Here is a 26,483-nt window from a genome sequence, read left to right as displayed (position 1 = left end):
GTATCCCACATTTTCCCACGTATTTGCAGGCTCAATGTGGTTTACATAGTACCATATCGGCATTCGCCAATTCCGGTATGAACAAATACAAGGTGATATTGTGGTAGAATAGACACATTGGGGGATCTTAGAGAGGAAGAGTTCAGTTATTTATTTATTATATTAATATATTAATATATATATATTATATAATTAATATATATATATATATATATATATATATATATATATATATATATATATATATATATATATATATATATATATATATATATATATATATACCCCTTAGGTTATAGAATTGTCCTTAATCTGCATAGTGATATGGAGGTTAGAGATTTTCTGTAACACTGGCTAGGTACTTCCACTGCAATTGTACAGCTGCTAAATACGCAAGTCCTTTTTTAAATGACCCAATTCTATGTTTCCACGGCTTTTATACTCATTCACCGGACATCATCTACAGAATATACACCAAACCTGGTAGCCACACACTCAAAGACAACTCTGTGTATGTTTCAGCAATGAAATATTATTCTCTTTTTCCCCCAAATCTGGAATTTCCATTAATGATTTCTTTTTTTACCCTTGGTAGGACATTGGAAGGAAGCCTACATTAATACTACTGAGTGGATGGTATTGTAGTTGCCCATGATGGGTCATAAACCGCATGCAATACGCAGCAGATGTTTTCCATGTTGAACTAATGTCAAGTTTCTCAGTGTAATGAAAAGATATACATATGACTCAAATATAAAATGAGGTAGCATCTGTAACACATCAGCACTATCCCTGTTATTTTATAGTTTGAAGTTTTATGACCTTTGGGATGACGTTTTAACCATTTCACATCCATCAGAAAGTGGAAGACTAGGCCACAGAATATATGTTTTTGCAGCAGTCAAGAGGTCAAATACTATCTTCCCCTAGCCCGCCACATAAGAGCTGATGCACTAAGTTGGGCTAAACTCACATAGGAGAGTTCATACATCAGTAAAAGCATTGCTAACATGTTAAGTAGGAGAATGCTCGCTATTTGCACTTTTAATATAACTTTTCTTTCTAATACTAACACCTTTATAACACATCTTTCATCATTTGTGCAGAGCAATGCTAATGAGTTACTACAATTTAAAATTATGCAAATCAGTTCATTACCTTTGAACACAGTGCTAAAATTTGTGTGATATGAGCTTCATAAACACACTATCGCAATGTTCGATGTTCAGTGATCGGATTTATTTGATTTACCGCCCATCAATAACATATCTGAGTAGTTTACAATTGCAAAGTTTAAGAATGGGGAAAATCACAAGGAAAAAACAGTAGGAATTTGATTACAATATTGTATAAAAGTAGCTAAAACAAAGTACGGTACCGTCTCGATTTCCTGATCTGATCATCTGGCATATCCGACAGACACATGGTGACTTCATGTGACTTCTCTTTCTGTTTTTCAAACCCGGGACCTTACTTTTACTGCAAAACAGCACTTTTGTGAGCTGGGATCCTGCTTTTACTGCCTTTGTTTCTGCATCATTTGTGTGTGTAGGGGGGGGGGGGTACCAATATGTTTCATATTATCCAACTCTTCATTTATCCGACAAGTCAATCCCATTTAGGTCGGATAACCGAGACTTTACTGTATCAAATTCTTGACCACATAAAAGGTGAGGAAGATGACACCACAATGTACATGGAGGTACTAGGAAACCACTGCCAGAATCACCACAAGCCTAATAGCCAGATTAATCTTAATCATAGGGAAAGACCAGAGTTAAATAGAGCATTCTGAACCCTGCCTTAAATCATTTAAACTAGGATTCTGCACGAGGAGTGAATAGTAGTGTATACTACAATGTAGGAGTACCACTAAAATAGGAGTAACATGTGAGGTTGAGCCTAACTTTCAGATGCAAAGGCATGACCAGAAGTGAGCACTGTGAGTAACACAGAATATGCACTGGAATATACAGAATGAGTGCTCTAAAGAGAAATTTTAGGGATCTTGTATAGCATGCTAAGAAGGCAACCATAAGAATCTTGAGCAGAATGAGATACACAACTGGCAGCCAGTGTTCATGACAGTATCAAATATCTTGGCACTCATCAGACTTTTAACAACTGTATTTTATCAGTTGCAATCTTCCTAACAGTGTAATGAGCCAATCCATGACCTAAAGAGTTGGACTAATCTAATCAGGATAGAATTAATGAATTAAGGTGAAGTTTTAATGATTTCTGATCTAATAAAGAATGAATGTTATGAAGCTGCATCAATACAAAATAGCATCTTTGAACAAGATCAGAAATGTCAGCATCAAATATAACTATCCAAAGTAAACCTCAGAACTTTAACAGTGTCCTTCAAAACCAGTTTAGATCCTAGAATAGTAAGCTGATCCAAATTGGGGGTGACACCCCACCTAGTAAAAAGTAATGCTTCCATTTAGTTGGATTTAACTGCACTTGAATTAAGTAGTTAAGGTTTTTTGATCACCCCTTTTAGCAGAATCCATGGGCTTATTGTCTGAGATTTTTAAGGTTGCCATGATGTGAATAATTAGATCTGTCAACTCTTCCTGGTAAAAGACCCTCATTAGATGAAGAGGGTACCATCTAAGAAACCTTCCGCCAGATCTTCCTGCATGTCCAGCTGATCCTTCAACAAGCTAAAAGAACTGCCAGACCTTCCAGAGTTTCTCCTCAATTACAGCTCTCAGTTTCATTGATGGAATTTGAACCTCAGAACTCGCATTTGGTAAGGATAAACCAGGGTCAGGCGGCTGCACAGCACTCCCTCTTTAAACAAAAAGCGCAGAGTAGCAGAAGAACAAACTGGAAGAAAACACCTCAGAAGAAGACTGAACTGATACATCCTTTCAACATCTAGAACACATTTCGAAATTCAGCAGCAGGAGAACTGGTGGGGGGGGGGGGGGGGGGGGGGGGCATCTGCTGCCTCTGATTGTTCCAAGGCAGCTGCAGGCAAAAAGGCAGTTTTCTGCCAATATCCTGCATCTGGTGCAGGTAGTGTCTCAGCCAAGGCAGACTGAGGGAAATCACTTTTCTGACCTGTGGAAATGTCCATCATTGAAGCTGGAACAGCTGAAGAAGAACTCCCCAGACACTTGGGACAAAATCCTTTCAGTGCTTTGGCAGCAAGGTGAGAGCCGCAGCTTAAACGACACCATCCAAGCTCTGCCAACATAGGCCCTGACACCTGGCGCAATTTAAAACTGGTCACCAAAGCTCTTGCATGCTTAGATGAGAGGAATTAAGATATTACTGTATCTTATATGTTGCTTGCATGAGATATTTTCATATGTGATTTATATGAAGAATGTGTAGGAGGTATTTTCTATGTTTAAATATGTTGTTGGTATATATATTGTGAATGTATAAATTGTTATCCACCTTGAACAATTGGGTTGTGCAAAATATAGGTTTTTAAATAATCAAATAAATAAATAACATGCGACTCAGACCCAGGTGAAATATTCCTCCTCAACATTCTCTCCTTCTGTGTCCCAAGGAGCCCTCTAGAATATAACAGCCTGACTAGATGGGAATCCAAGATGGCTCCTGGGTTTCCATGAAGCTTCTAGACTTTCTATTTCTTTCCCTGACTTTCTATCACCTTGATACTTGAACCATGCCAAAGAGAAAAGGTTCTAGTTGAAAGCCCCCTTCTACTTCTACACCCACCTCTATGACTGGTCAGATGTCCATTTGGGACTTTGTTAGCGCTCTTCAGTTGGGTGTTCCTGCTGGGTGCTACAGAGCAGAACTCTTCTTTGGGCAGGAGTCACTGAACCCAGAAACATCCAATCTGCTGCTAGCCTTTCGTGGCTCAGGAGGGGCTCAGCAGTGCAGATTGCCAATTGTGCTGTCAGGCAGTGCAAGGGGAGAGCTGAACTGAGTGCTGGGAGTGGAGGAAATTCAAAGAACTGAGTAAATTATAGAGAATCCTGGAAGGAAGAAGACCAGGACAATGTTTTGGAAGAAATACCTGAGGAGTTTCCAACTCTGCCTTTGGTGCCTCCTTTAATAAAATCTGCAGAAATCATCATCATTGAAGATTTATGGCTGGCAGTGGCATCTATTCACAAGGTTTGCTTCCCTTTTGCACAATTTTTTTTCTCAGCTGGTGACTAAATTGTAAATTGAGGTGGGGCTTTCTCAAGTTTTCTACTAAGGTGGACAACTTGGAAAAGGAGGTTCAAGAGCTTAAATCTGTCCAGTCTACCTACCTTGCTTGTGGATAAGACTGTAATTCATAAGAGATTTCAAAACACGGAAAAAGCCTCAAGCATTTGAATATATGGATTTTGAATTTCCCCATGTTCTTTCTATTTCCCCTAACGATCTATTCTACAGATATATTAAGGAATTACTGCACTTTCCTGACCAAGCTATGCCACCTTACTATTTACAAGGAAAACCAGTGGAGAAACTTCTGAAAACTCTTTAGATGTGATTGCTTTGCTGAAATCATCTGGTGAATTAGTTACTAATAGAACAACTTTATTGGTTTCTTTTGTTTTTCTTCAAGATAAAGACTTAGTTATGTGTCATTATTTCCATTTCCTGAATTCTGAATTTCTTGGTGGTAAAATTCATATCTACCCTGATGCTTGTAGGAAAACTCAAAAACAAAGGAGGCAATTCCTAGCCAGGCGACAGGCTATATCCTCTTTGGGAGCTAAATTTCTTTTGAAAGTTTCCATGTAAATGCCTAATTCATGGGGGCAATTTTGCCAAATGGGTTAGTTTTGCACATACCATGACAGGAATGTACCTCACAGCTAAGCCAGAGCATGTGGGTTATGATCTTAGTCTCTGAAAGTTACTGCTAACACTTGCCGTAGTACCTGCATTGTGCCAAAGAGTTTCTTTCTGGAGTTCATAAGATGTAATATGTATAGGCAGCTTATCCAGATGCACGTGGAAGTTCTTTGTGATCAAGCCTGTAGCATCCAAAATTATGGGAAATATTTCTGTTCTTGCCTGCCACAATTTCTTGATCTCAGACTGTATTTCTTGGAATTTGAGGGTCTTCTCTTTCTCCACACAATTCACCAAGTAATCACTTGGGACTGACACCTTTATAATCAATGCCATTCTGGTGTTTTTCTCTTTTACTTCTATATCCAGTTATTGGGATGGGAATGTCCCATCATAACCGCGTTGTTTTCCACAATTCTCTTAGGGCCATGATCCCAATGCTTTTCCAGTACACTGATGTTGTAATGCTTAGAGTTTCCAATGAATGAGATGTGCCACCTTGTTGTGTTTTTCTGTATTCCACCATAGGTACTTCATAGCCATCCACGAGATGAGTAACTGTTTCTTGCTCTTTCTAATAGATCAGGGATCCCAAACCTGGTCCTGGAGGCACCCCAGCCACTCAGGTTTTCAGGATACCCACAATGAATAGTCATGACAGAAATTTGCATGTGGTGGAGGCAGTGCATGCAAATCTCTCTCATTATTCTCAATGGAGAAGGGTAGTTAGAGGGGTTCCCCAGGGCTCTGTGCTGGGACTGCTGCTTTTTAACATATTTATAAATGACCTAGAGATGGGAGTAACTAGTGAGATAATTAAATTTGCTGATGACACAAAGTTATTCAAAGTCGTTAAATCGCGGAAGGATTGTGAAAAATTACAAGAGGACCTTACGAGATTGGGAGACTGGGTGTCTAAATGGCAGATGACGTTTAATGTGAGCAAGTGCAAAGTGATGCATGTGGGAAAGAGGAACCCAAATTATAGCTACGTCATGCAAGGTTCCACGTTAGGAGTCACGGACCAAGAAAGGAACCTAGGTGTCTTAGTTGATGATACTTTGAAACCTGCTACTCAGTGTGCTGCTGCAGCTAAGAAAGCAAATAGAATGTTAGGTATTATTAGGAAAGGAATGGAAAACAAAAATGAGGATGTTATAATGCCTTTGTATCGCTCCATGGTGCGACCGCACCTCAAATATTATGTTCAATTCCGGTCGCCATATCTCAAAAAAGATATAGTGGAATTAGAAAAGGTGCAGAGAAGGGTGACGAAAATGATAAAGGGGATGGGACAACTTCCCTATGAGGAAAGGCTAAAGCGGCTAGGGCTCTTCAGCTTGGAGAAAAGGCAGCTGAGGGGAGATATTGTAGCCGTGTTTCCCCGAAAATAAGACACTGTCTTATATTAATTTTTGCCCCCAAAAATGCGCTAGGTCTTATTTTCAGGGGCTGTCTTATTTTTCGGGGAAACATCGGGGTTGGATCGGGGTTGGCCCGCCCGCTCTCCGTCACTCCTGGAACTAACCTTAAACACCTCCTTTCACCTTTGCAGCAAGCAGCAGCAGGGCAGGCCACTCCTTCCTTTGGTGTCCCGCCCTCGCCTGAGCGATGGAGGGTGGGTGGGGGGGGGGCGGCCTTGTCCGGCTCTCGGTGGCCCTGCTTTCAAACAAAAATTTGCTAGGTCTTACTTTTGGGGGAGGCCTTATATCTAGCAATTCAGGAAAACCTCTACTAGGTCTTATTTTCGGGGGATGTCTTACTTTCAGGGAAACAGGGTATATATTGGATAATTCTCCACCAGTTGCCCTATGAGGCAACAAGATTCACGATTGCAATGAATGAAAGGAATTAAGTATATTTATTGGAGTACATTAACCTGCATTACCAGGTTTAAGAACATATGTATACAATTGCAGCGAGAGGTAAGAGTCTTACAGAGAATCTGTGCTTGAAGTAAGGTAGCAGGTTTTTAAATCAAAGGTTTTTAACTTACACAAAAGTCTTTGTTATAGGAGCTGAGTAATGAGCCGCATGGTTACAGGAGAGGTCCTCGAGCTGCAGGTCCCCAGAGCAGCAGATCCCAAAGCAGCAGATTCCCAAGAGCAGCAGGATAGAAGAGATCTGTGTCTGGAACAGCTTCTGTCTTTTATACATTGCAAGTTGCAGGAGGATATGATCACATGAACCTCAGCACTTGCTTCCTGGTTTGCACTGGATAATGCCAAGGCATTATGGTTAATGTAGTCTGTTCACATGATCACATTAGAAGTCTTTCCTTTCTGCATGTGTCCTGGCGTCTTCTTGTCTGATAGCTGATGGGAGGGGGCAGGTATACATCTGATGACAGGCAAATGTTTCTCCTATCAAGGCACCAAAATTTGGAATTCTGTCCCTAAATCAATCAAGTTTACAGATGGTTACCTAACTTTCAGAAGTCTTCTAAAAACACATTTCTTCAGTCTGGCCTTTCTGAATACAACAAACTCTATTAACTTTACCCACATCCTTTTCTTAATCTCATTTTGTCCTTTTTTTCCATCTAGTCCTGCCTAATTATGCTCTCACCTATCTACCCTTAATTATTTGTTTGTCCTTACGATAGTCTAAACCCCTGGTTACTTACTGCATATGTATTAATTTGCTTCTTGAAGTTATTGTAATTTGTGTTATATTCTGTACATTATTATGTTTTATTCACTTACTGTTTGTTTGTCAGCCACATTGAACTTGAGTTTATTTCGGCCTAATGTGGGGTATAAATGTCATGAATAAATAAATCATCCCTGTTGTTGGATTCCCCTTAAATAGTGGTCTATATTGAATTTCCTCATTTTAAGATATGTTATGAAAGTTTAGTTTCCTGTCGTTTGGATATTTCCTTTCAAGATGTTAATCTTGCAAATGTTTTTGTAAAAATTGCAAAAAGAGAAATAAAAAAAATAAAATAAAGCCTGACTAAGATAGCAGATACACAGTGGCTCCTTCTTCCAGACGGAATGGGTATGGGGAGGGAAGATAGGGGAGAAACCCAGGAACCCTCAGTTAGAACACCCCAAGATACAGATAAACCACTGAATGTCAAAGCAAGGTGCCTTATTTACTTATTTACTTCCTGCGACACAGCAAAATATGGACCGTACTAGACTTCTATCACCACCCCCTCTTTATTGCTTTGTTGCTTTATACTTATGTTTCTTACATGCTTACTACTATACTATGTATTTGTATTATTGAACCGGAGCCTACCTCTACGGTATTGTGTAAGCCACATTGAGCCTGCAACTAAGTGGGAAAATGTGGGATATAAATGTGTTAAATAAGTAAAATTCAAACTTCTCCTTACAACATAAAAAATTTTATCTTAGCCTACCTGAGAGGGTCTTTTACTAAGGCGTGCTCAGGTTTTTGGCGCACGCTAAAATTGTGGGCGCGCTAAACGTTAGAGATACCCATGCATTCCTATGGGCATCTCTAACATTTAGCGTGCCCACAATTTTAGCGCATGCTAAAAACATGAGCGCGCCTTAGTAAAAGATGCCCTGAGTGACCAGACAGCACAGAATAAAAGACCTACCACCTATTGGAGACTGAGAACATATTGGTTCTTGCTAGGCTGTAAAGAACGCTTTATAGAGTGGCGTCATAATTTAATAGTCTAAGTCTCCATCTACTGGCAGTAGAGCATAAAACCAAGCTTCTGGACTAGTCTGGAGGGATGATAAGAATAACTGATTTCTTATCCTTAGTTTGAACTGATAATCATGGCAGGAGAATACTGTGTATTTTCTTCATCTATTTCCAGAAAGTTATGCATACGTAAGCTAATAATGTGCTGTGCAATTTCTAAAACAGATGAATCTAACATCCCTTGCAAAGGAGGCTCATTCTCTTTTCTTGAGATTCTGAAGGTCTGAGTTGTAGTTAAATATATTAGTTTATTTGCCAAAGTCAGTGAAAATGTTTCAGAGTTAAATTTCTTTTTAAATCTAGCCCACTGTGATTTTTACTTAATTGTTCTGGTGCTGGATTTATTTCCCCAATGTTAATGTGAAACATTACGCATAATAAGCATGGTCTTTAATAGCAATTTATTTTATAAATACAGGCTCCTGAGGAAAAGAACAATTCATGAAATTATTGCAGAGCTGAGGTGGATTTGTGCCAGCTGGTTTAGAAGAATATGAACATGTTCAACATTAAACATCTGAATTTTTTGAACTGTCTCTTGGTATTGGTTTGGGCTGGAATCTCAGGAGCTCAGAAGGATTGCACAGGGGTGGAATGTGAACCGCTGCAAAACTGCATTGAAGAGGTGCTTGAATCGGGTGCCTGCTGCGCCTCCTGTCTCCAATTTGGCTGTACATGTGAAGGCTATCAGTACTATGATTGTGTTAATATGGGATATAGGAATGGCAAAGTCCCAGAGCAAGAATCTTACTTTGTAGACTTTGGAAGTACTGAGTGCTTATGTCCCAAAGGAGGAGGAAATATCAGTTGCCAGTTTATTCCTTGCCCAGAGCTTTCACCAAACTGCATTGATGTTTTGATGCCCGCTGATGGTTGCCCTCAGTGTAGAAGAGTAGGCTGTGTTGACGAAGAACAGAAGTATGAGGCAGGTTATACTTTCCAAATGCCTCCTTGTAATGTTTGTCATTGCCCTAATTCTGGAGGTGAGTTGATATGCTACCCTCTGCCAGAATGTGATGTATCCAAAATCAATATTCCACCACCAACAGATAATGAAGAGAGTGACTCTGAGAGACATTACGATGATCCTTATAGTTATGACCAGGAAGTACCTGAAAAAGATCTAACACAGCTGGAGTCTCCTAAAAAACACAGAAGCTATATTACTAATAGTGAACAGGAAGAGAACAGTGGTAAGGTGCAAAATAAAGATGCTGATCGTTCTCTAAGCCAAGTCAGTTCTACCACGTCAACTGTTAAACTCACAGAAATGACAACAGTTAGTTACAGTACTACTTCACAGAGCCAGTCCAAAATTCACACGTCACAAAATGAGAAAGTGAACAAAAGCAAGTCGAGAACCACTCAGGCCCCTCATACACAGAATGCCAGATCGCCAACAGTCCTCCAGAATAGTGTTCTCGAAGAAAAGAAAGATGGAACAACTACAAAACAGTCTAAGAATGTTGTGGAATTACCAAAAAATCCAGAAGACTTGCAAGCAGAAGGAAGGAGGTCCTTCGGGGGAGAAGAAAGCACCACTAGCACTGAAACATTAAAAGAAAAGGAAGAATCAACTTCAAAAAAGGTGGCACGCATGACACAGCTATTCAATGAGAAGAACACATCAGAGGAAAACACTGTAGGTAGAGAGATTAAGTTCAATCCAACCACTGCTCCACCAATTGCTTTGAAAGAAGACCAGAACAATGTGTCTGACAGACAGTCTCAGACACTTTACAGTTATGACATGGAGGAAAAGGAAGACCCAAACTCTATTCATACTACTTCCAGGATGCAGGACGGTAAGATCTAACTTTATTTTTTAATTCAGAAGTTGGCTTTGAATGCTTGCAATGTAGTAAGTAGATGGTTGAAGAAAATTGAAAGAAAGCTTTATTCTTTCTGTTTCAATATGAACATGAAACATAGGAGGGACGTTATCAATATGGGCTACCGTTAAGATGGGTTATTTTACTGTTAACCTGGGTTATTAGTAGATAGGTCTCATTGCATAAAATAGGACCTGTGCTAAAATAGCTTGGGTTAGTTGTAAAATAACCCATCTTAACGGTAGCCCACGTTGATAACTTCCCTCCTTAATACAAGATGTAAAACATCAGGTCAACATTTGAAAGGCAGTTATATATTCAGTGCTGTGCTGAATGTATAACTGTTTTAATAAAATTCAAGGACATTCTATGTATAGAGTTATAGGTATTTTTAGCTATATGAATAAAGCTATACCTAGAGCAGGGAGGGCGGAGTTAGGGCATTCTAGAGTAGAGACATAAATTATATGTATAGGCACTGCTATTCAGCTCCTATATGTATAGATTGTATGTTTGCTTGGACATGGGAAAACCAGGTGTAACTTGGATCAAGTGAATCAAACATGTGGAGAGGCATTTTAGATATGATGTCCAAATCCGATTTTGGATGTTTTGCAAAAAAAATGTCCAAAACTCCAGTGCCAAACATGATCATTTTTGAACCAGAAAAATGTCTATCTCTTTGGTTTGAAAATCACCCTGTTATAGATGTTTTTGTGCTCAGTGTTTTTCTTTAAGGGCCATTTTCACACACAAAAAATGTCCAAGAAAAAACACACAAAAACAAGACATTGGGCTGTCTAGGGGCTAGCAGTCTTACTAGACTGGCCACACAGACATTCCAGCAGAGCAGTAGGGTAGCCTATGGGGCACTACAATGAATTTCACATAAAAGGTCCCAGGTACACATCACAGCATAATCCCCTTATATTGTATGGTGAGCTCTCCAGGAATATCAAAAAATGTGCTATACCCAACTGTATACCACTATAATAGCTCTTATGCCTGCAGGTGTCACCTATATGTGGGTTCAGTAGGTATTTTATGGATTTTAGGGTGCTCACACTTTCCACCACAAGTGTACTAGTTAGAGTGGAATATGGGACTGAGTTCCCTTCTATACGGTCCACTGCACCGACCACTAGGCTACACGAGTGACCTACTTGCTGCTGTAAGAGGAATGGCCATCGTATCTGCAGCTGTTATAGAGCTTGGTATGTACTGTAACTTTTAGGGGGGGGGGTTGGAGGGGGTCATTTGGCACTTGGGGATTGAAGGGAGTCGTGCTTTTATCCATCCAGTGGTTATCTGGTCAATTTGGGCATTTTGTTTTGGTACTTAGTCATTAATGAAACAGGTCTAGCCAAAAACATCCTATTTTTTCGCCCTGGACGTACCATTATCACAGAAAAATGTCCAAATCTTTCTTGCCTTCTTCCACTACTCTATACCGGGTGCTGCATGTTTTCAAAATGGCTGCTGAGACCCGTAGAACTACCGCTGGAAGTCTCAGCAGCCATTTTGAAAACATGGTGGCCGCAGCACCAGGTACAGAGTAATGGTAGAAAGCAAGAGTGGGATTCTTTCCTGCCCCCAAAGAAGCCACTATAAGGGTATAAGTTGCTGTGGAGGGCTCTTCCCACGCACACCTGCTTGCTAGCTTGGCATCATATAATCTCTAGAACTGAACTGTTTAAAAGGTACATGGGGTGGGGGTTTAAGAGATGCCGGATTGCTTGCGGGAGAAGGAAGAGAGATGCTGGAAGTTTTTATCTGGCAGGGCTTGAGGATCCCCACCAGCCACATCACATTGTGGTTCCATAGATAAATAGAGCTAGATGGGAAAGAACACAAGAGAGACTTTTTTTTCGTTGGCCCTTCATTTCTGGAATGAACTACTGAAAGATCTGAGAGCTGAGGTGCATCTGAAGAAATTTTAAGATGCTGCTTAAAACCCATTTTTGTCACCGAGTGTTTGAAATATGTGAAGAGGGAGCTATCAGGAGTTATTGAAGGTACTGCAATTTAAGAACTATAACTCTTCTGTATATGGATGTTTCTGAGTGATTGAACTAGGTCTTTCCTATTTAGAAATTTCTTTCCACTGTTATTTGTATTGTCTTTTTTATATTTATTTATTTATTTTTTATTTGTTGCATTTGTATCCCACATTTTCCCACCCATTTGCAGGCTCAATATGGCTTACAATATTCCATCATGGCGAGAGCCATTCAAGAGTAAAGAAACAATTGGTATTACATAAAGTACATGTGTAACATAATAGATATAAGCAATTCAGTATATAAGAAAACAGTCAGAATATCAAGTAAATAATAATGTGTTAGGATTCCTATTGTTGATTATTATGGTATGCCTTGTTGAAAAGGAAAGTCTTTAATGATTTTCGGAAGTTGATTAGGTCGTGAATAGTTTATATTGATAACTGCCTAGATCTGGCAAAGCGTGGTGCTGTATAAATTTTATAATAAACATAAACATTCTTTTGTCTACGTAGGGCGGACTTCCCCCACCACCCCACCCTTGCTACACCACTGGTCCTTTTACCTGTGTAGAGCTGGTTGTTCAGTAAATGTTATCCAGGTAGTTGATGTAGTACATGCTTTTAAATGATGAGTGAGTATCTAAAAGTGTTAGCATAGAGGAGAAGCAGGTTGTTTTATAAATCAGTATTACATATTTGCGGGAAGTTTGTTTGAAATGTGTTGTGCATTTCCTTTAATAATGTGGTTAAACATCACATCGAGTATGGCAATGATGCAATCATACAAGGAAAATGCATAAGAAATAAAAATATATCTTCAAATGTGGACACGATGTTTTACTCATCTGTCCTTTCGTTATTCTTGATCAAAATCATTATAAAATTCTTTAAACAAAAATATGATGTAAAATGGGGTTGATAGCATTTCTGCCTCTGAAATTTTAAAGAAAATTTACAATAAATGTTAATTGTAAAGTATTTCAGAGTTCATACAGTAAATAAAGAAAACCCCATCATTATAAATCTATTGTAATCAATGTCATATTGCAGAAATAATTTTTTACTAAATGCAGGCGCATATTTCGTCTAACAACCACACCAAATAATCTCATGATCCAACTGTTTTTTTGTTAATATTAACTTTATCCATCTTTTCTATAAAATATGTGCAGGAAGCCTTTCGATTGATTTAGGATGTGAATTTATTCATGCGCTTTCTTAACAATAATAAGAACTGCAACAGCATTTCCTCTCCTGATAAGAGTGGAATTAGGAACAGTGCTGTGAAATAGTCCAGGTTCATTTTGTCCAGAATGAACTCAATACAAGGTCTGAAAGTGCCGGTGGAAACCTCACCCTTTCCTACCAATCTGAAAACTCAAGCTTATGTGTTTCCCCATTGTGTTATCGTCAGAGGGGCCAATATTCTCATAATGCTGAGATCCTAAACCTAGGCACCAAGGCTAGATTCCTGAGTTAGGAAACCTATTTTCAGTTAAATTTAGGAGCCTAACTCCTGATATTCAAAGCACTTATCTGATTAACAGGTGCCTACATATAGGTGCCCAGAAGGCAACTGATAGGCATCTGTTCTATAAAGGAAATTTGGCACCTACCTCCGGGCATGATTCTAAGAAGCATGCCCAACTTAATTGGCTAATGAGCCAATTAATGGCAATAATCAGGTGCTAACAATCAATTATTGACATTGATTGGCACCAATTAGGATTTGCATTTGCTGTTCTATAATACTGGGCACCTAAATCCCATAGGGGTTCCTTTACAAAGACGCACTAGCGTTTTTAGTGCATTCTAAAAGTAAGCATGCGCTAAACGCTAGAGTTGCCCATATATTCCAATGGGCGTCTCCACTGTTTAGTGTACGCTAATCATTAGCTACTGTGCCTTTAAGACCCCCATAGAGGGGCATAATCGAACGGAAATGCCTATCTCCATGGGCGTTTATCTCCGAGAACGGGTCCGTGAAGGGGCGGGCCGAACCGTATTTTCAAAAAAATGGACGTTTTTGAGCTGGGCATTTGTTTTTTTTAGCGATAATGGAAACTAAAAACGCCCAGCTCAAAAACGTCCTAATCCGAGCCATTTGGTCGTCAGAGGGACCAGGATTGGTAGTACACTCGCCCCCCTGATATGCCTTTACCACATTCTCTGGCAATGAATTCCAGAGTTTAATTACACATTGAGTGAAGAAAAATTTTCTCCGATTCGTTTAAAATTTACTACATATGCTGTCCTGTAAAGAACGCTCCCCCCATAGTGACCTTTATAGAATAGTTCTGAGAGTTGATTTTTTTCGGTGCCGAATTATGAACGCCATTTGCTACTTTCTTTTAAAGAATACTAGCATTACTGGATGTATACATATGAATATTGCTGGTTGAAGCACCTGGGGGTCTTTTACTAAGCCACCATAGCGTTTTTAGCTCACGGTAGAAATCAGCTGGCAGTAGACACCGAGATGCAGGGGCGTATCTGGAATCTGGCGGTAGGGGGGGCCAGAGCCAGAGAGGGGGGGCACATTTTTGCCTCTCTTCCCCCCCCCGCCACCGCCGCCGCCACCTCTCTCCACCCCCTCCCCGCCGTCAACCCTCCCCCGTTGCTTACTTTTCCTGGCGGGGGGCCCCAACCCCCGCCAGCCGAGGTCCGACCCGCAATCTCCATATTTCGTCTTCCTCCGTGGCCATGTTTTTCAAGGAAGTAACGCTGCAGTGCTGATTGGTTGAATCCAGTTCGGCGTCTGACGTCGCAGCGACGTCAGACGCCGAACTGGATTCAACCAATCAGCACTGCAGCGTTACTTCCTTGAAGCACATGGCCACGGAGGAAGACGAAATATGGAGATTGCGGGTCGGACCTCGGCTGGCAGGGGTTGGGGCCCCCCACCAGGAAAAGTAAGCAGCGGGGGAGGGTTGACGGTGGGGAGGGGGGCCAGGGCGAAATCTGCGGGGGCCCAGGCCCCTGTGGCCCCACGCAGATACGCCCCTGCCGAGATGTCCATTATATTCCTATGGATGTCTCGGCATTTACCGCCAGCTGATTTCTACTGCAAGATAAAAATGCTACTGCAGATTAGTAAAGGACCCCCTAAGTGTCAGTGATATAGAGCAGCATTTTAGAAAGACTGTCTAACTCAGAATAAGTGCGTTCAGGTCTGTAAGGTTTCCATTTCTAAGATAGTTATCAATAGAAATCAAACAAAATAAAACATGGAAAAGAAAATAAGATGATACCTTTTTTTATTGGACATAACTTAATACATTTCTTGATTAGCTTTCGAAGTTTGCCCTTGTTCCTCAGATCGGAAATAAGCAATTGAGGTAGCAGATAGTATATATGAGAGAAACATCAAAGCATTACTTTGACTGTCTGACAGAGTGGGAGGGTGGGGGTATGCATGGGGACATCAAAGCATTTCATTGATATTCTAACAGAATGGGTGTTGGTAGGTGAGAGGAGGGTGATAAACAGAGAAATACAGCTTTATGTTTTATAAATACTTATGCAAACTAAATGTTATCGAAGGTATGTGCATAGCTACAGAATAGCACTTAAGTAGCACATTGGCATATATCCATGTATGTGTGCATTTACATATGCTAGAATGGCAAACCTCTGTGCTTGGGCGGACCTGGAGGGAAAGTGGGTGGGCCTGGGCCCATCCAGGCCCACCCGTGGCTACGCCCCCGGGCCAAAGTATCAGCCTGCCTGTCTGACATTGCTGCCTGGATGTCTCAGCGCCATCTGAAAATAAACATGACCAAGACTGAGCTTCTTATCTTTTCCCCTAAACCAACCTCTCCTCCTCCCCCATTCTCTGTTTCTGTGGATAACACTCGCATCCTTCCTGTCTCATCGTAACCTTGGGGTCATCTTTCTCCTCCCTCTCCTTCTCTGTACATATTCAGCAGACTGCTAAATTCTGTCGTTTCTTTCTCTATAATATCACCAAAACTTGCCCTTTCCTTTCTGAGCACACTACCGGAACCCTCATCCACACTCTTATCACCTCTCGCTTAGACTATTGCAACTTGCTTCTCACAGGTCTCCCCTTAGCCATCTCTCTCCTCTTCAATCTGTTCAAAATTCTGCTACACGGCTAATATTCTGCCAGTGTCATTATGCTCATATTAGCCCTCTCCTCAAGTCACTTAACTGGCTTCCTATCCGTTTCCACATACAGTTCAAACTCCTCTTATTGACCTATAAGTGCATTCACTCTGCAGCTCCTCAGCACCTCTCCACTCTCATCTCTCCCTACATTCCTCCCCAGGAACTCCGTTCACTGGGTAAATCTCTCTTATCTGCACCCTTCTCCTCCACTGCTAACTCCAGACTCCGTTCCTTTTATCTTGCTGCACCATATGCCTGGAATGGACTTCCTGAGCTGGTACGTCAAGCTCCATCTCTGGCAGTCTTCAAATCTAAGCTAAAAACCCTCCTTTTTGATGCTGCTTTTAACTCCTAACCCTTATTCACTTGTCCAGAACCCTTATTTTATCATCCTCACTTTAATATTCCCTTATCTCTTGTTTGTCCTAATTAGATTGTAAGCTCTGTTGAGCAGGGACTGTCTCTTCATGTTCAAGTGTACAGCGCTGCGTACGTCTAGTAGCGCTATAGAAATGATAAGTAGTAGTAGTAGTAGTTCCTGCCACCTAATGCAGTTAGTGTTCAAATTAGCATGTCCTCTTACACCACTGCAGTAACAGATGCAATACTTGTGTGGTTTCACACATTAGCTACTTAGCACATTTTAATAAAAGGATCCCATGGGGATCAATATTCAGCCGGTTGCGTTCAGTGTTTTGCTGACTGCTGTCAGCATTATGCCTGGAAATTCAATGTCTGGCCATGTCTGAGTTCCGCCAGCAAATGCATAGCCGGTTAAGTGTGATAATCAACACAACTGAATATGGTGAACTGCATAAGGATAGGAGTGACTTTTATGCAGTTATTTTAGCCAGTTAAATATTGAATATTGGCACTTAACCAGCCAAGTGTTGATTCCATCCCCAGGACACCCCCAAAATAGCCAGTTTTGTTTTAGGCACTAACCGGTCATTTTAAGAACATAAGAACATATGTATTGCTATACTGGGACAGACCGAAGGTCCATCAAGCCTAGCATCCTGTTTCCAACAATGGCCAATCTAGGTTACAAGTACCTGGCAAGGTCCAAAAATAGTATAATACATTTTATGCTACTTATCCTAGAAATGAGCAATGGATTTTTCCCAAGTCCATCTTAATAATGGACTTTTCTTTTAGGAAGCTAGCCAAACCTCTTTTAAACCCTGCTAAGCTAACTCCTTTTACTACATTCTCTGGCAATGAATTCCAGAGTTTAATCACACTTTGAGTGAAGAAATATTTCTTTGAATCATTTTAAATTTACTACTTTGTAGCTTCATTGTGCGCTCGTTAGTCCTAGTATTTTTGGAAAGAGTAAACAAGAGATTCACATCTACCCGTTCCACTCCACTCATTATTTTATAGACCTCTATCATATCTCCCCTCAGCCATCTTTTTGCCAAGCTGAAGAGCCCTAGCCGCTTTAGCCTTTCCTCATAGGGAAGTCATCCCATCTCCTTTACCATTTTCCACGGCACAAATCAGTTAAGTGCCACTAAAAACGACCGGTTAGCCCCCAACAAGCAACTTAAGTGGACAGGAGTCGTTTCTGACCATTTAAATCGCTTTGACTATCAACCTCATAGTTATTAGTGACTAGCCCCTATTTTAGCATGCATACTAAGTAGCAGTGGCTTTACTGACCTGGATTCATAATTGGGAGATGAGGGTTTTTTTTTTATAATTGGGATCATTTGCATATCATTTGAGTGCATATGTTTTGAATAATAAAACACATATGTTCAGTTATTCAAATTTATGACTGTGTTACCACTAAAGAAAATTAATTGTAGTGGAAAGACACTTTAGATACAGCTTGCAATAAAAATCCAGTTCTGCTTGAGGGTTTGAGAATGGAAATGTAGCTCAGGCCGGAATAGCATGACATTCTAGCGCTCTCGGCTATCTCTATTCTCTTCCCTTTTCCTGCCCAGAAATATATTTTGGTGACAACCTTAATAAGTTCAGTCTTCTAAGTAGTTTAAAAGATGAACTGCACAACATTCTTACCAGCTACAATGATCGCATCTTTGCACAGCAGTGTGGTAGTCAAAACTCAACCTGTTATTTAATGTTGAGTGACTTCCTGGCTGGCTGCCTTTTTAATCACTTTTGCTCACATTGAAAATAATTGTGTACCGTATCAGCATCTAAATAACGGCCTTTGCTTTCTTTAGAGGCTTTAGTCATGCTTTGAAAATTCAGATGTGCAACAGACTGAAGGTTTTGGAGGTGACAGCAGTCATTGGCTTTAGATATTATGATATATTTGTCAGAGTCTCGTGCATCACCACGAAATGAAAATGCTTTTAACCATATTTTAATAGTGCCGGTGAAGTGTGACATCTAATTTTAATTTTGAGTTATCAAGACACTAAGAAGGATGAGAATGACATTGTTCTCAAAGACATACAGGTATCATAAAGTTATGTTCAAATTAGCTCTCCTGTTTGCCAGTGGTGTAGCCACAGGTGGGCCTGGGTGGGCTGGGGCCCATCCACTTAGGGCTCAGGCCCACCCAACAGCAGCACATATTTAGTGCTAGCTAGTGGGGATCCCAAGCTTCGCCAGCTGAAGACCTCCCCCTGATGGTGCTGAAAACACTGCTTTCCACTTCAGCAGTCTAAGCTTCCTAAGCTGCTGATACTGGCCTCATTGCATTGGGGGGGGGGGGGGGGGGGGGGGGGGGGGGTGGAGGAGAACACTAGGTGCCCACCCACTTCTGGACTAGGCCCACCCAAAATCTGCTGTCTGGCTACGCCCCTGCGTGTTTGTAAAGCTGTGCTAGCAGCTGCTGCATGGCTTTGCTGACACAGCCCGTTCAAAGCGTGGCTTTGTAAACAGGAGGGTAGGTGACTAAAAACATATAAAAATGAATTATTTATTTTTAGTTCACACCTTCTTCAGAAGTAGCTCAAGGCGAGTTACATTCAGGTACACTAGGTAATTTTCGTGTCCCTAGAGGACTTACAATCTAAGGGGTCCTTTTCCCAAGCTGCAGTAAAAAGTAGCCTTACTGTGCCCTTACTCGGGTCTTTTCTGTGTGCTTAGGCCATTTTTACAGCAGTCATAAACAGGGGCGTAGCTGCTATGGGGCCACGGGGGCCTGGGCCCCCGTAAATTTGGCCCTGGACCCCCCCTGCCGACGCCCCTCTCAACCCCCCGCCAACCCGCCGTCGCCGTCTGGTGGGGGACCCCAACCCCCGCCAGCCGAAGTCTTCTTCGTGCGTTTGGTTTCTTCTGAGTCTGACATCCTGCTGCACGTACAACGTGCAGGATGTCAGTCTCACAGAAACAGAACGAAGCCTTGCGATCTGCAGGGCTTCGTTCTGTTTCTGTGAGTCTGACATCTTGCACGTTGTATGTGCAACAGGACGTCAGACTCAGAAGAAACCAAACGCAGGAAGAAGACTTCGGCTGGCGGGGGTTGGGTCCCCCGCCAGCAAAGGTACAGACGGCGATGGATGGCGGGCGGGTCGAGGGGGGTCAAACTTGTTGGAGGTGGTGCTGGCGGCAGCAGGGGGTGTCGGCAATGGCGGAGGGGGGTGTCGGCGATGGCGGTGGGGAGGTGTCAGCAATGGCGCTGGGGGGGGTCGGCGGCGCCGGGGGGGGAGGCTAAAATGTGCCCCCTCACCTCGGCTCTGGCCCCCCCCTACCGCTGAAGTCCAGATACGCCCCTGGAAAATACCTTTTTTGGGTGTGTGTGTGTGCATTAATGATCATGTGCTAATGTGTATATGTGTGTGTGGTGGTGGTATTGAGGAGGGAGGTAGGATATGCTAGTGAATTTGCAGCCAGATTGATACATTACTGCTGTAATTGCCTATTGCTCATGTTTGATCTATTCTTATTGTACACCGACTTGAGTGAATTCCTTCAAAAAGGCGGTAAATAAATCCTAATAAATAAATAAATGTTCAGGTAACATAGGTTGGGCAGAATTTTTGCATGTTTGCCAATCTAAACATTTATATGCACATGGGTATTTCAAAGGGGTGGCAGAGCCGGTGGTGGGAGGTGGGGCTGGTGGTTGGGAGGCGGGGCTAGTGCTGGGCAGACTTCTATGATCTGTGCCCTGAAAATGGCAGATTCAAATCAAGGTAAGGTATACACAAAAAGTAGCACATATGAGGTAGAAGAGCACGATGAACCTTCAGAGTTAGGGAACATCAGAGTATGGTTTATTGAGGGTCCCGACATGGGCTGTGTTTCGGCAAATGCCTGCATCTGGGGTCGGAAGTTCTTGTGGTCAGACCATGGTCCCAGGGCTTAGAGTCCTCTATCCTCCATTGGAAATGGTATATGGGAGCTTCAAGAGGGAATATGGGTTCAGAAGGGGAGAAGGAAAACATGGGCTGGAATCCCAAGAGTGGAGGGAATTGTAGTGTCTGTCAGCAACAGGAAAGGTGCCTCAATAGGAGGAAGGTTCCAGTTACTCCAAACCCTCCAGCTGCCACTCATGAGAGGGGCCAAGGGGACCAAGAAGCAAGTTATCTATCCCGGGGCAAGGAGGTCCTCGGAAGCAGTGGACACAAAGGCATGTTATCTAGCCCGGGGTGAGTAGGACACCGAAATAGACGCTCAGACAAGGTGCGATGGAGCCACAAAGTGTAAGCCCCTGGAGGGAAAGGCAGCCTGAGATCAGAGGAGGATGAGGAATAACCCTGGTGCTGAAGAGGAGACTCAACCAGGAAGAGAAATATTATATGAGCCTTTAGAGGCTTATGTTGGCTAAAGGACTGTGTTTTGTTAATTAAAGCAGCCTGGGGGAGGGCTGATGTGAAAGGACTCAGCAAGGGAGGAGGCTGCCCCAGCTCTTATGGCTGAGAAGTAAAAAGCCAGAGCTGTGTTTTGAAGGGTTTGTTTTGGGAACTGTTTGTTAACTATGGAGAAGACTGAAGGGAACAAAATTGCCTCAGAACTGTAAATGAAAAGTAGAAAACAGAGTAATAGGGTGTGGGAGCAAGAGTGATGGCTCCAAAACCCCAGTGGAGATGAGCCCTGGACTTGCCTAAAAGAGAGGAAGCCTGGAGGAGAGACTGCACAGTTGCGCCAACTTTGGTATGGATAATGCAGGATTAATGGGGCAGTGGAAGCCAAGTCTGTTTTGAATTTTGGAAGCCCTAATAAAAACCTGGTGACTAATAAGAAAAGGCTCTTCAGAACTGTGTTTTATGGGAGGACGAACAGTTGTAGCAAGAAAAAGTGTTGAGAGGCAGCTAATCGGTGTCGGAAGCCTGCTGTCCATGACAAAGCGTAACAGAAAAGGCATCTAATCCTTGTTCCCACTTCTTCAATAGCTGGGAAACAATGCTAAGCCAGACCAAAAAACTGGAAATCAGTGTACAATTACAAACAAGCCAAAACCTGGCCCTTCGATAAACCATACTCTGAAGGCTCATCGTTCCCTTTTACCTATGCTGTTTTTTGTTCATTGGACTCCCTCTCTTTGGATCACCATGGGCTAATGTTGCCATTTGTACACAGCCATTTTTTAAAAAATGACTGTGTGAGCACTTATCGCCACCCATTTTATAGGCAGTAAGGGCTCCTGCATTATCCATGCACTAGCCAGTTAGTGCGCAGTCACTGATGAGTGCAGTAATGTCCGCTTTCCACCCATGACACGCCCCTCAAAAAATAGACACTTTTAGCGTGCGGTGTGTGCAGATTTCAATGTTACTACAGGATGCCTGAGCACGCCCCTTGGTACCAGGGGCGTAGCTACAGGGGGGCCTGGGCCCCCACAAATTTCATCTGGGCCCCTGGTTTGGCTGGCGAGGGTCCCCAACCCCCGCCAGCTGAAGCCTTCTTCAGCTCCGGTCTCCGGCACAGCCGCATTCCTGCCCTGCTCTTCTTTCTTCTTGCTCCTCCTGTGCACGCTGACGCTCTGTTACGTGAAACTGAGGGACATCAGCGTGCACAGGACAGGACGAGCAAGAAGAAAGAAGAGCAAGGCAGCAAACGTTTGTACCCGAGGCAATAGAGGGTTAAGGGACCCTTTTACAAAGGGCTTGTCACACGCCAATTCAGAACTACTGCCCGGCTACCACAGAATCTCAGCAGTAGTTCTCACACCAGCGTGTGCCATTTCTGCTGCTATTTGTAGTTTTGTAATGCTGGGGTTTACCCAGCGCTTACCTGGGGCTTACTTGGCAATAATCGGGCAGTGCAGGATCCCTTACCGTCACCTAAATACAGGGTTGCCAAAAGACTGAGCTGGGTCCAGGGCAAGGCCGCCACCACTGGGCCTGTCCCCCCCCCTGGATCGCCGCCGGGCCTGCCCCTCCTGGATCGCTGTCGCCCGGCGCAACTGGAAATACCTTGGCTGACGGGGATCCCAAGGCCCTGCCAGCAGAAGAGTCTTCTCCTCCACTCCAGTGCTACTCTTCTTCACAGTTCTGCTGCGTGGCCTGCCTCTGCAGCTGCTTTTTATCTCAGGTCATGCATGCTAAGTTTCAAAACCAAGCTTGCGTGCCTGACGGTAAAAGCAGCCACTTGGAAGGCAATGCAGCAGTCGACTGTGAAATCTCTTCTGCCTGCAGTATCTGCTGCTCCTCCCGGTTCTCCTCAGCCTCCAAGGGGGGCCCGGTGCCGGAGTTTTCTCTTTCCTGCTCCTGCGGGACGTGATCACCCAGGTCCCTTCAGGAGCAGCAGAGAGAGAGAGACCCCGGCGCCGGGCCCCCCTTGGAGGCCCGGGGAAACGTCCCCCCTCTCAGTGGCCCTGTCTAAATATGTGGCAGTAAGGGCTCCCCTGGAAATGGCCATGCGACAATCCCTGCGATTAGTGCAGGGTCATTTAAAAAAAACCCTCCCCCAGCTTTTTACTCACTGTGGTAAAAGGGGGTCTTGGTGCACGTCAAAAACACCCACCGACACTACTGTAATCCCCTTTTACCTGGTAATAGGAGCCCTACGTGACTTGCCCAAGATCACAAGGAGCAGCAGCGGCATTTGACCTGGTTTCCCAGGAATGCTTTTCTAAGAGTGTGCTAATCCTATATCTGAATCACCTCATTATTGTTTTAGGGATGTTCATACAGTTTAATGAACTCATAATATTTTGATTGATAATTATGATCCCGTAAATCCTGCCTGCAGGGAGAATACCTGGATTGTAAGTGTTGTTTTTGACTATATTTGCTTCAATTTCCACAACTGCGACCAAACCACATAGGCCAGTATTCAGCCAACGTGGTCTCCAACTTAAGTTAAATTCTGGCATCAGTGTTTAACTTAATTTGTATAGGAAACAGCATTGAATATAGGGTATTAGCCGATGACCATTTTCCTGTGTTAAACAGCAATCATGGAGCTTGTGATTTTGAGGCTTAGACTCTCAGATTCTAGATAAGGTGTGGCAAGTAGCGCATGTTAAACTGTGCATTCGGCTAATTTATGCTCGCTACTCAATGAGTAATGAGCCAATTAGTCATGATAATTGGCCAATAACAACCAATTATCATCACTAATTAGCAATAATTGGGATTTACACGCTCTTTTTTTCGGCATATTCTAAAAAGAGGCACGTGTAAATTCTATTGCATGTAGCTGAAAAGGGGGTGAAGCCACGGGAGGAATGTGGGTATATCGGGGGTGTTGCTAAAATTTATGCGCGTTGTTATAGAATACTGGGGAATGTGCCTACATTTAGGCGCAAGTATTTACACCAGGTTTTCAGTGCCGTAAATGGTCAAGCATATTCCTCAGACCTATGTGCTATTCTACACAATGTGTTTAACTTTAGGTGCATTATATAGACTAGCGTTACTTGCTTTTTTTGAACGCATCTGGATTATCAACGCCATTTATAGAATCTGGCCTAGAATGGGCAAGAAAGGTGGTGGGTGTGTGTATGGAGAGGGACACTTCTTTACAGTTAACGTGGAAGTTGTCAACACATGTTAATTGTTAACTTGGCAGATAACACAGAATAGTTAACGCTACCTTAAGGGGTTTAGCTAACTTTATTTAGTGTTATCTGTCATATAGTATTATCATGACTAATTGGCTCATTACTCAATTGAGTAGCGTGCATAAATTAGCCGAATGCAGTTTAACATGCGCTACTTGCCACGCCTTATCTAGAATCTGAGGGTCTATGCCTCAAAATCACAAGTTCCATGATTGCTGTTTGACACAGGATAATGGTCATATAGCCTGCAAATAGGTGGGAAAATGTGGGATACAAATGCAGCAAATAAATAAATAAAATATATTTAATGCGCTGTTGCAAAACTTTCTCTATGCTACCTGAAATACTAGGAATGCCACTCAGTTCTACACGCAGAGATTTTGTAGTTACCAGGTAGCAACTGCAAAAGCTTGAAACAGCTTAGAAACATAGCGGTCAATATTCACCCTGCGGCGCTAACCCCTGGATTCTATATAGCACGCCTAAAACGCCACGCTGAAATTGGCACAGGTTCTATAACAATGTGCATAACTTAACAAGCTAATGAGAGCTGGTAGCAGCACTCAACAAGCAATAATGAGCACTGATTGGCACTGATTAGAATTTAGGTGCACAACTTGATAAGCGTATTCTGTAATGAAGTGTGCAAAACGTCTAACGCGTACAGACAAAAAGGGGCATGGCTACGGGCGGGGAAATTGGCATTTCATGGGTGTTTCAAAATTTACACACGTAGTTATAGAATATGGCCCAGTGCGCCTACATTTACTCGCAGGGATTTACACCAATTTTTCCTTGGTGTAAATGGATGAGCGTAGATTTAGGCACTGATATATCAACTAGCCATGTTCTATATACTGTGCCTAAATCTAGGCACCGATTATAGAATACTTGATTTTTTTCGGCTCCATATATAGAATGTCCCCCTAAACGGCTTGTAAGTCATTCACAGCTGCAGGCTGAGTTAACCCAGAGATTCAATGCTGGGGCATGTCTGGCCTCTGGTATTGAATATCCTGGTTACTGCGGCAATCCAGAAGTTAACTGGGCATTGGCTGATATTCAGAATGGTACTTGGTTTGTTTATTTATTTATTTAACACATTTATATCCCACATTTTCCCACCTAGTTGCAGGCTCAATGTGGCTTACACAATACCGTAAAGCTTTGGTTCAATAATACAGGTACATAATGAAGTAGAAATCATGATAAGAAACATAAGTATAAGCTACAAGAAATGAAGAGGGGTTGATAATAAAAGTCTAATATTGCCCATATTTAGCTGTGTCGCAGGAAGTAGAAAGTTAATCTGGATCAGGGGGGATAAGCCTTCTTAAACAGGATGGTTTTCAGTATTTTCCTGAAGTTAAGGTGGTTGTGGATAGACCTTACAGCTTTGGGCAAAGCACAGTTATGTGCTTATGTAAGAAAAGCTGGATGCATAAGTAGATTTGTATCTAAGTCCAATACAGTCTGGATAATGCAGATTTAAATAAGTACGGGATAGGTTGGTACTGTTTCTGGGTGGTTAACTTGGCATATAAAGTTAGAACAGCCTTTTTGGTGTCCTAACTTAAACCGCAGTTTAGTGGACTGAATATCGCCAATAATCAGCTAAGTAGTGGCTCCGCCAAAACTCCATGCCCAGACCCTTCCTAACTTAAGTGGTTAGAGAATGGCCAGTTAGAGCTGAATATCAGCGACTGACCAGCTTAGGAGCCTTCAAATAAAGCATATTTAGCTTCAAAATGCTGTTCAAGGTCCCTGACAAGGTCTTTGCTTCAGTATTCTGTGCCTGGAGAGCAGCACGCTGTTTAAACAAGTGCCGTGCCTTTGTGAGGTTCAGAAAGTGCCCCTTGAAGCAGGAATACTGAAACAGGACCTTGTTGGGGATTTTGAACAGCATTCTGAAGCTATGTGTACTTTAACTGGATTAAAAGACTGGTAAAATAGAAAAAGCAAAGAGGTTGTTAGATCTATGATTGATTCAGCTGAGCTGTAGCACTGAGGAATCACATGCAAAATTCTGAGGCACTGAGATCATTTTTTTTCTCCTTCCACAGTGTTTCTGCCTATGTTGTGTTTTTGTTTTAGGATTGCTATG

The 26,483-nt window shown here is 42.3% G+C and overlaps 1 protein-coding gene across 2 annotated transcripts in view; it reads left to right on the top strand.

The window, feature by feature from the left end:
* FBLN2 (fibulin 2) overlaps positions 1-26,483 on the top strand; it is a 206,428-nt gene that overhangs the window by 37,901 nt on the left and 142,044 nt on the right. For both annotated transcript variants that reach the window (XM_030206340.1, XM_030206338.1), the window contains exon 2: positions 8,897-10,283. In XM_030206340.1, the coding sequence (XP_030062200.1) occupies positions 8,972-10,283 (1,312 nt within the window). In that variant the 5' untranslated portion in view covers positions 8,897-8,971. The remainder of the gene's footprint in view (positions 1-8,896; positions 10,284-26,483) is intronic.

The sequence above is a fragment of the Microcaecilia unicolor genome, chromosome 6, assembly GCF_901765095.1.
Source record: "Microcaecilia unicolor chromosome 6, aMicUni1.1, whole genome shotgun sequence".
Lineage (NCBI taxonomy): Eukaryota > Metazoa > Chordata > Amphibia > Gymnophiona > Siphonopidae > Microcaecilia > Microcaecilia unicolor.
Note: the sequence above shows the minus strand (reverse complement) of the source record. Positions and strands in the feature narration are given on the sequence as shown.